Source organism: Littorina saxatilis, linkage group LG14, assembly GCF_037325665.1.
Source record: "Littorina saxatilis isolate snail1 linkage group LG14, US_GU_Lsax_2.0, whole genome shotgun sequence".
Classification (NCBI taxonomy): Eukaryota; Metazoa; Mollusca; class Gastropoda; order Littorinimorpha; family Littorinidae; genus Littorina; species Littorina saxatilis.
The window spans coordinates 34,173,949-34,184,734 of NC_090258.1; the positions used below are offsets into that span (position 1 = coordinate 34,173,949).

A 10,786-nucleotide genomic window follows, 5' to 3' on the forward strand; every position below is an offset into this window, starting at 1 on the left:
GAATCGATAGTTCGATGTTTTGGCATTACATTCACATCAACAATAAAACAGTACTGCTTGTTCATCATCGTCGTCCATCAACTCTCCACAACAGTAAATCCGTAACGCGCTTGTCGCCATCTTGTTGCAAGGGACGCGACTGGACACAACCCAACAGCGTTTCCGCGAAGAAAAAAACCAGACATGCGCAGTGACCCTACTGTAGCTCAACCCTGTTCCTCGCGAAAACTCGCTCAGCTTGATAGAAACGTGCGCATGCGTATTAGTAGGGATTCCCCCAATTTCCCCGACCTTGACCTTAATACTCTCGCTGTCACTACTTTGGCGTTCAAGTCAGTTCATGCATTGTGAACAGTTAGAAAGTTGACTTCGGGAGTTCCCACTTCGAAAAGAGGCCTCTACTTCCAGTGTTTCTTACTTCTAGTTCATGCATACGGGCCCAGGTTAGCCCAACCAAAGGAGAATAACATGTGGGAGGTTCTCCTGAAGTTGAAGAGGTCTGCTTTGCTTGGCGAAGAGGGATCACGTGATCAGACCGGTGCCCGTTTGATTACACAATGTTCGTCTCAGTTCAGGCAAGATCTTTAACTCTCTTTCTCCGACAGATTGCTCTGCTGGACGGGATCAGTTAGAATGACTGACTACAGCATTAATTGACTCTTTTTTTTTTTTAATTCTTTAATGATGCCTGTTTATTCACTGACTCTTACTGCGATTAACGGCGGTTCTACGAAGCAGACTTTCAGACATCCTTTACAGCTTGCATTTGAGTAAAAAGAAAAATGATTTTTGTCTCGTGTTTGATTTATACGTTGTATCCTGTTTAGCACTTGCATATGACGTAGCAAGAAAGCATGATAACGGCTACAGTATTTCTAATAAGGCACAAAAACAAATAATATTACAATGTTCATACCAGGAGACCAAATATCACCATTTCTAGCAAGGAATTAATCCTGCCTAGCAAACGCCCACCCCAACTTTGGGGCCAGATCCGTGCATAAGATGATAAGGGGGTGGGCGCTTACAAGGTGGTGTACGGTAGAGACATACCCTCGTCACTTACCCGAGCTAAAAATAGACTCACGTGTCAGACAATCGCGGTTGACGGCCTTGAACTTTAATTGGACCAGTCCTTACACAAGCCGCGATTGTTTACGAAACGGGTATAAGGTATTGGGGGCAAAATCCCAGCAGATCACAGTCGTGTCGTGTGTTGGACGAGAAGCTGTGGTCGAAGAAAATTGTCGTCTGCTCGCGTTTTGTTTGTTGGTGGTGAGTTTTGATGTAAATGTGTGTGTGTGTGTGTGTGTGTGTGTGTGTGTGTGTGTGTGTGTGTGTGTGTGTGTGTGTGTGTGTGTGTGTGTGTGCATTGTGTTGTTTGTTTGTTTGTTTGTTCGTTTTGTTTGCTTAATTATCCGGTTGTTTGTTTGCTTGTTTGTTTGTTTGTTTTGTTTGCTTATTCTTCCGGTTGGTTTACTTGTTTATCAATAATTATAATTTTGTATTAGAAGTAAGGGCCGGTTGTAAAAAAAAAGGCGTAGCCTTAAACTTCTATCCTTGAAAAATAAAGTTCCATCATCATCATCATCTCTCTCTCTCTCTCTCTCTCTCTCTCTCTCTCTCTCTCTCTCTCTCTCTCTCTTTGTCTGTCTGTCTGTCTCTCTCTCTCTCTGTCTCTCTCTCTGTCTCTCTGTATGTATATATATATATATAAGATTAGAGTAGTCCCTCTCTGGGCGAGGGCTGGTTGAAAAGAAGCTCGTTTATATTGCTTATGCCACAACCCTCGTAAAATAAAATTTGATTTGATTTGATTTGATTTGATTTGTCTCTCTGTCTCTCTCTGTCTCTCTCTGTCTCTCTCTGTCTCTGTCTCTCTCTCTCTCCCTCTCTCTCTCTCTCTCTCTCTCTCTCTCTCTCTCTCTCTCTCTCTCGACAAAGTATATATCATGACAAAGTGCCTAACTATATTCAGGACCTGTTTCACAGAGTCACTGAAAGGTATGGGTCTGTCAATTTTCTACCACATTGAATACCAACTTGGGGGTCCTAAACGTCCTCACAGGAAATGTTCCTTTTAGGGACCACCAAATACCCAGGATTAATTTGTTCAAAACTATTCAAGCCTTCTCTGGCTTTATGGTGTGGAACTCGATTCCGTCTGTAATACGATCCTTATCCTCGCTAAAGAGTTTTAAACGAGTACTGCATAATTATTACATGTCTACCTAGATGGCAATTCTTGTCTTAACATATGCAAGTAGCTGTCAATAATGAATGGGTATAGCTGTATGAATTACAATAATACGTTGTGTATTATGTGTATTAATTGATGTTGTGATATTTCCATCATCATCATCATCATCATCATCATCCTCATTATCATCATCATCATCATTGTCATGCATCATCATCATCATCCTCGTCATTATCATCATCATCATCATCATCATCATCCTCGTCATTATCATCATCATCATCATCATTATCGTCATCGTCATCATCATCATCATCCTTGCTTTTTCATGTTTGATTTGTATGTTCTTGTTTTGTTTTTGTTTGTGTATGCTTACTGTGCCATTGTGTTGTTTGTTTGCTTGTTTATTTGTTTGCTTATTTGTCCGGTTGGTTTACTTGTTGATATTTCTTTTATAATTTCGTATTTGAAGTAAGGACCGGTTGTAAAAAACGGCGAAGCCTTAAACCTCTATCCTTGAAAAATAAAGTTCCATCATCATCATCATCTCTCTCTCTCTCTCTTCCTCTCTCTCTCTCTCTCTCTCTCTCTCTCTCTCTCTCTCTCTCTCTCTCTCTCTCTCTCTCTCTCTCTCTCTCTCCCCTAGCATATCTATGCTTATTCTTGTTACCCTCGAACAATACAAAATTGTCATTGTCCCCTCCCCTCTCTCTCCCCTTCCCCTCTCTCTCGCTCTCTCCTTATTCATTTATTTACCCCTCCCGCCGCCCATTATCAGCTGCCTGCTGTCTATGTCTTGTACTTACCTCGAATTCGATGTGTGCAGAAATCGCGAAGAAAGAGTTCATCCAAGATGGAGACGCAGGGGCACAAAGGATGGTTCATGGCACTGGTGATTGTCAGCTTGCTGATACAGCTGCTGGTTTACTTCTTCAATGCTGCACAGCCTGACTTCAGTAAGTGTGTAGACCAACAAAAAAATGTTGGTTTAGGGTAACCGGACCGACCCTATATTTTCCCACCGACCCTAAACTTTTTTTTCATTTTTCAAAAATCCAAAAACTGTTGGCACATTTTGCGAACCATACCGAGACTAATGGAAGTAACCTTCTTTGAACTCGACATCACATCTATATAATTTAAGAGCTTGAGACAAAATGGTGTTTGTGATGTTTTCATATCATTATGAAGTCAACTAAATTCATAAACAAAAATAAGAAATTGAAAAATAAAACTTCCTACCTACCGACCCGATTTGTTTGGTCACGTTACCCTAAACCAACATTTTTTTGTTTTGTTTGCCTAACTGTTTAAAAAAAAAGAAAAATTGAGATGGGCGATCGGGACGAAGGAAGTACATGTCACCATGGAGACTGGGCCACAAAGGCTGGTTCATGGGACTGGTGATACTCCACATGCTGGTGGTGCAGCTGCTAGTTTACTTCTTCAAGGCTGCTGAGCCTTACTTCAGTAAGCGTGTAGCAAAGGCTGGTTCATGGGACTGGTGATACTCGACATGCTGGTGGTGCAGCTGCTAGTTTACTTCTTCAAGGCTGCTAAGCCTTACTTCACTAAGCGTGTAGCAAAGGCTGGTTCATGGGACTGGTGATACTCGACGCTGGTGGTGCAGCTGCTAGTTTACTTCTTCAAGGCTGCTGAGCCTTACTTCAGTAAGCGTGTAGCAAAGGCTGGTTCATGGGACTGAGGCTGGTTCATGGGACTGGTGATACTCGACATGCTGGTGCTACAGCTGCTAGTTTACTTCTTCAAGGCTGCTAAGCCTTACTTCACTAAGCGTGTAGCAAAGGCTGGTTCATGGGACTGGTGATACTCGACATGCTGGTGCTACAGCTGCTAGTTTACTTCTTCAAGGCTGCTAAGCCTTACTTCACTAAGCCTGAAACAACAGCAGCATGTTTGAGTGACTGGGAGAGTGACGGGAAGGGGGAATTGTTAATCTGAACACGAAACTTTTTTTTTAATAATTTATGGCTATTTGGGGGGGGGGGGGGGGGGGATACATGGCTACTCTTTGCATTCTACCATAACAAAATGTATTTATACATCTATTCAGTTTAGCTGCTTGCTTAGAGAACACTGTTAAGTTCATGTAGGTAGGCCCATTCTTGGAAGAGTGGGGTGGGGACATTGTGTGTTTGTATGTGGGTGTCTATTTGCTAAAAATGGCAAAATGTGCACTCAATGGCTTGTGTGTTCAGAAGAGTATGGGTGAAGTGTAGACTGAGAGTTGGACAGTGAAATAGGGAGAGTAAGCCCTACGTATTTAGAATTGATATGCAATAATATCCATCACATGCCACAAGCATAAAGTAATTCATGCCATTATTGACACTTTATAAGAAGGAATACACACAATTAAAAAAATAACTCCCTGACTGTGTTTGTGTCTCGACTTTGTCAATTCTTAAAAACAAATTCTGTTGATTTCCTGAAAGTTTGTGATAAAAATAGTTAAGACACACACATATTTCACCCTCGCTGGCCCTTTCGTTAATTTTCCATTTTTCTTTCCAGTTAAAGGAATCTTCAAGAACACTGTGGGCAACCAGTCTGACAAGTATGCCCTGGAGATCACACCTTCCGGCTGGACCTTCTCCATCTGGGGCTTCATCTACGCCTGGCAGGCAGTCTGGGTCTTCTACTCCCTCGTTAACCTGTGTCGCCGCACACATGAGGGCCCCGTCTACCTGTGCCCCGCCATTCTCCCCCCTGCTCTCTTCGTCACCTTTATTTTGGCCAACATCTGCAACATTACTTGGTGAGTGTGGGGTTTTGTTTTATTTTATTTTGTGAGTTTTCTTTAACTTGTTGAATAGCTGAAAGGGGGGTTGTCAAATCTTCAAATGCAGGGGAACCCCCTTTTGAAGACCCTCACAAATCTGAGAAAATCGGGTTTTAAAAGGGAGGGAGTTTTAAAATAGGGGCACATTAACAGAGGCTATGAATAGACAGTCTGAGAAAACAAGGTTTTAAAAGGAAAAGAGTCTCCACTGCATAAGTAAAACACTGATAGCACTTCTTCGTTCTCCATTATTCATTTTGTCTTCAACTGACAGCTCAAAAACAGTCACTGACAGCACTTCTTCGTTCTCCATTATTCATTTTGTCTTCAACTGACAGCTCAAAAACAGTCACTGACAGCACTTCTTCGTTCTCCATTATTCATTTTGTCTTCAACTGACACATTAAAAACAGTCACTGACAGCACTTCTTCGTTCTCCATTATTCATTTTGTCTTCAACTGACAGCTCAAAAACAGTCACTGACAGCACTTCTTCGTTCTCCATTATTCATTTTGTCTTCAACTGACACATTAAAAACAGTCACTGACAGCACTTCTTCATTCTTCAATCTTCATGTCGTCTTCTACTGCCAGCTCTAAATAATGGACACTGACACTGACAGCACTTCTTCATTCTTCCTTCTGCATTTCGTCTTCTACTGACAGCTCTAATATGTTTTTATCTCAGGTTGTTCGTGTTTGACAACGACATCATCGAGGCAGCTTTCGTGTCGCTGGGGGGCATAGCTGTGTTCCTCATCCTGGGCCTGGTGGTCAGCTATCGCGCGCTGGACGCTGCGTCTCCAAAACTGGTTGAACAGAAACGCACGGTGGACATCTGGCTGGTGAGAGGGTTTGTCCACAACGGCCTGGGTATCTACGCTACCTGGTGCTGCATCGCCACTCTGCTCAATCTTGCCATGGTCATCAGATACAGGTAATTGCTTTGAATTATGAATTTAGAATATCGTCCTTCCATCGAAATCGGCGTATGGCTGCCTGAATGGCGGGATAAAAACATACACGTAAAAACCCACTCGTGCAAAAACATGAGTGAACGTGGGAGTTTGAGCCCATGAACAAAGAAGAAGATAACATCATCCGCCATTTTATTCTTTTGTCTCTAAGAGCACATTCGTAAGTTTATCTAGTTGTGCTCCTTTATTATATCTTACTTTTCATGGCTTTGTAGACTTGTATCTGATTAGAATACTGTAGTTTATCTAGTTGTGCTCCTTTATTATATCACTAGATGAATACCCGCTTCGCCGGGTACGGCTTCGCCGGGAAGAAGTCGAGCCGAATACCCGGCTGCGCCGGGAACCCGGCTTTGCCGGGTGTACGCCGGCCGCACCGCACGAAGGAAGGGAGATAAACGCGCAAAACACTGGAGAAGAGTAAAAATAGTATAACGGGAATATGGATTGAGCGTTGTCGACAGTGACCTTCTAAAAATAGAAACGGGAATATGGATTGACGCCACACGAAGGAAGGGAGATAAACGCTGAAAACCGGCACTGGAGAAGATAAGGAAGAGTTACTGGGAATGGATCCAGAGAAAAACCAAAATCGGTTCAGCGCTGCGCGCTGAGAGCACGTGTTGAAATATCTCATTGAGCAGGTTGTGTCCGGGGTCTACCTGAATATGCCCACCAAATTTGAAACAGATCCATCGAGAACCTTGGGCGTGCATCGCGGACACACACACACACACACACACACACACACACACACACACACACACACACACACACACACACACACACACACACACACACACACACACAAACACACACACACAAGTCGTATATATAGATAGATACTTTTCATGGCTTTGTAGACTTGTATCCGATTAGAATACTGTTTAAACCAGATACAGGTAGTGAATGAACTGGACATATCTAGATGACAAACTGGACTTTAACTGAAACGCATGGAGTGAAAGCACACACACACACACACACACACACACACACACACACACACACACACACACACACACACACACACACGCACACACACAAGAGAGAGAGAGAGAGAGAGAGAGAGAGAGAGAGAGAGAGAGAGAGAGAGAGAGAGAGAGAGAGAGAGAGACTGTGTGTTTACTTCAAGATTCTTGACAAAACTTAAAGCCAGCTTTGTGAAAGACCCTTTTTCTCTTTTTCACTTGTTGTTTTGTCTTCGGCAGATGAAATTACATTTGTAAGGAATGCTAATATATACATGGGTGCAACTCTGCCGGCTACACGCCGGCAGCCGGTTTTTGGTTTCATCGGCTGCCGATGTTTGTGTTCCAGGAGAGGTTTTTTTTGGCATTTTAAATACTAAAAAAGCTGGACCCCAACTTTTGCCGGTTTTTGGAATTTTCCAGGTTGCACCCATGTATATACTTCCCTATCGTGTTGGAAAATCGGCTTCTGTTAATTGTTTTTGCTTGCTGTGTCCTGTAAATAACTTAAACACTTTGTTTTAATCAGGGTCAGAATTCTAAATCAAGATCAGTAATGTATGGGAAACATACACACTTTTTTTTAAGTATACAGTTCTTTGTGTCGATTTCTTCAACATCTCTCATCTTTCTTTTCTCTTTCCCAGATCTGATCCAGTGATCAGCACTGAAGATGCCTGCACCGTGGCCCTTGCCGTTCTCAGCGCCGAAATCGTCGTCTTCGCCATCACCGACCTGTTTGTCCTCGACCGCTACACCCGTTACACCCTCACCCCCTACATCGTCGTCGTCGTCGCTCTCATCGGCTCCATCGACAAGAACTGGGAAGACGGCGCCAGGAATTCCATCTTCACTGCTGTGCTGCTCGGCATGGGAGCGGCCGCTCTGGTGCTGAAGATCGTCATGCTTTTGTATCGTCACTGCACGCGCACACCGTACACCTCGCATTTTGCTCCCACCTTGGACGGCTACAACAAAGGGGGACAGCTGGCGTAAACTTTGCGAAATAGTGAAGAAGACACAAGATTTACAATACAGCGAAACTCCTGTTTAACACCTACAACAGTGGAACCCGGCCCCCTTTTTAACACCTACAAAAATCTGAGAAAATCAGGTCTTCATAAAGGAGGGAGTCTTAGACTTGGGAAGGGGGGGGGGGGGTGTCAATAGAGGCTGTGGACAGACAATCTCAGAGAACAGGTCCTGACAAAAGAGAGTCCACAACAAACAAACAACAACAGATTCAAGGTAGAGTTGCAGTAGAGTTTAAAAGGAAAACAAAAGATAAGATGACAATTTGGAGGTCTTAGGCGAGAAGCTTGGGTAGATGTTTTTAGTATTTACCCCTTTGTCAGCAGAGGGGTGGAGAGGCTGGGCGGAACACACGCGTTGGACAGCAAACACAAAACGGGTAGGCAGCACTACTCCGACATCGCCACTGCACACTGAACGAAATCTGGGGAAGGCGTAGCCTGCGGTCAGAAAAGTGTACTGATCTTCTTTTGAGAATACTCAATCTAATGAACTTGGTGTAATTTCTTCACAGTGTGCAAGTGAAATTTTGTGTATGCAAAAATGATGTTTCCGTTCTCGAGGCAGTTACACACTCGAATGTGGTTGTTTTAATGTTGAAGGTGCAAGCGTTTCTGAGTAATGTTCTTACTGAGTAATGTTCTTACTGAGTATATACAGACCAGTTCCTGAACAACTTAAAACTGAATTGGGAATTGGAAACAAAGCTAAATAAAATGTTACTCAGGTCTGTAACTATGGTGACCACAGATGGGACCAGATAATTATTTTCGCCTTTTCCACATAGAATGAATGAAGCGTGTAACTGCTGCATGCAAGTAACATTTTCTAATGGAAGTTCTGTTTCAGTTAATGTCTGAGTCAGTTATAGCTTTGTACATTCTCCACATTTTTTTTAATCTCACTCCTGTTGTCTCCAAGTACATGTGTTTCTTCATTAGTTCTGTTCTTGTTGTGAACAGAACTTTGCTGTCCATTATATTACCAGATCTGACATTTTTGTTCTCAAAGCTTGCCTGTAAAATACGTAGAGGTTACATGCCGAGTCTCAGTGATTATCAAAAATAATGGTCGAAGTTAGCGGATCATGAAAAATGCGAGCTTTAGCGAGCTTTTTCATGACCGCGAACTGAGACCATTATTTTTTATAATCACTGAGACGAGGTGTGTAACCTCTTTATTCCTCCTTTCTTCAGTTATTCAAAGAAAAGAGGAGTTTTTTTGCGAAAGTTTGATCGAATCCTATTCTCTCAACCAGTCAACCTGCGCAGGCGATCGATTAATGCGCGGTTGTATAGTTCCGTGCAAATCATTCCATTCTGTTAACACTTCTTGTCAGTTTTCCTATTTTGGGCTAAAATCAAGTACTCAGATATGCTGTTATTCTGCTGTGGCGGCAAAGGCAGATATTGTGTGTTCTGTATATGTTTTGGTATAGCTTAGGATAATGTTTTTTCGTCAAATGGGACTAGCAGACGAACTTTTGCACCCGTGTTCCAACGTTAAAAACTGTATGACGTTCAGTTTTCTGGGGAAAATAGTGTATGAAACCCTTTTATGTTGTTTAAATTGATGAGATGTGTGCATTTGGTTGCGTGTGATCTGTTTATTAAATGAAATATTGTTGAAAACTGACCGTCGGATTGCAGTCTGTTGTCGAAGGAACTGAGTGAAAAGAAGGGGAACTACTCTTGTCGTTAGACAAAGTATGAGTTACTTGCCTTGGGAAATTGCTTGTGATGAACGGTTTGAGCACGGCAGATGAGATTCAGAAAACAACCGAACTCATAGATTTTATATGGAGATTCATGTGTTCAGGCCTGTAGTTGTTAATTTAAATGCGGTATGTTTGTATTGTTTGCTCCAGAGATGTATACTTCGTACATTAGAGCGTTCGGAACTTTTCAGTCGCAAAAAGTAGTACCGAAACAGAACAACCTCTCAACCCATTGCACTATCGAGGATTCAGGCTGTTGCTGAGTCGTTATTTGTTTGGTTGCTGGGTCATTATCGAAAAATAACTACCCCTACAAGTTTACAGAGGTAAAGAAGCAGAGGGGGGAATAAAGACTTACACTGTAGTAACCCTGATATTGAGTTCGATGACACTGTGTGAACATGCCAAGATTCAGCCTTGATAAAAAAAAAATGTGTTGTTATTATTTTGTCAAGTGTTTTCTGCGTGTTTTATTTTCTTGATTTCAATTTCTTTCTTATAGTTTGAATGTACATTGTTTATACATTAGCGGAGAGCGATCGAGGTTTGTATCCCGATGTATGAGTGTAGGCCCCTATGTGTGTGTATGTATGTGTGTATGTGACTAGCATTTCTCAGAACCTACCCGACGCATTTTTGTGAAAAATGATGCCTACATTGTTGAGAGCATTTTCTAAGGTCGTTTTTCGCCGATTTTTGGTAGGGCTATTTGATGACGTACGTCATATTTAACCTTTTGCAAAAGTTGAGGCGGCACTCTCACGGCTACAGTTTTTTTTATCAATTTGTTTGAAATTTTCGTTACATGATCTTTGACTTAGTCCGGACTATGGGATTGCATTTCAGCTTGGTACCTTACAAGTTCGCTTATGAAAAATTCACTCAAAAACAGCAGATTTTTTCAATTTCTGAAAAATAGATATTTCAATCACAAAGGTGACATTTGCCAACACCCACGATTCTATCATGCATCTCCAACATACTCTTCCTCTCTCTTGCTCTCTCTTGCTCGCTCTCTCTTGCTCGCTCTCTCTCTCTCTCTCTCTCTCTCTCTCTCTCTCTCTCTCTCTCTCTCTCTCTCTCTCT

At 42.3% G+C, this 10,786-nt stretch overlaps 1 protein-coding gene across 1 annotated transcript; it reads left to right on the forward strand.

Moving 5' to 3' along the window:
- Positions 1-1,115: 1,115 nt before the first annotated feature.
- LOC138947623 (uncharacterized) lies at positions 1,116-10,148 on the forward strand. The gene is made up of 5 exons (XM_070319133.1): positions 1,116-1,275; positions 3,027-3,156; positions 4,736-4,979; positions 5,692-5,940; positions 7,599-10,148. Exons 2-5 carry the CDS (start codon positions 3,054-3,056, stop codon positions 7,945-7,947), a joined length of 945 nt encoding a protein of 314 aa, XP_070175234.1. The 5' UTR covers positions 1,116-1,275; positions 3,027-3,053; the 3' UTR covers positions 7,948-10,148.
- Positions 10,149-10,786: the final 638 nt, after the last annotated feature.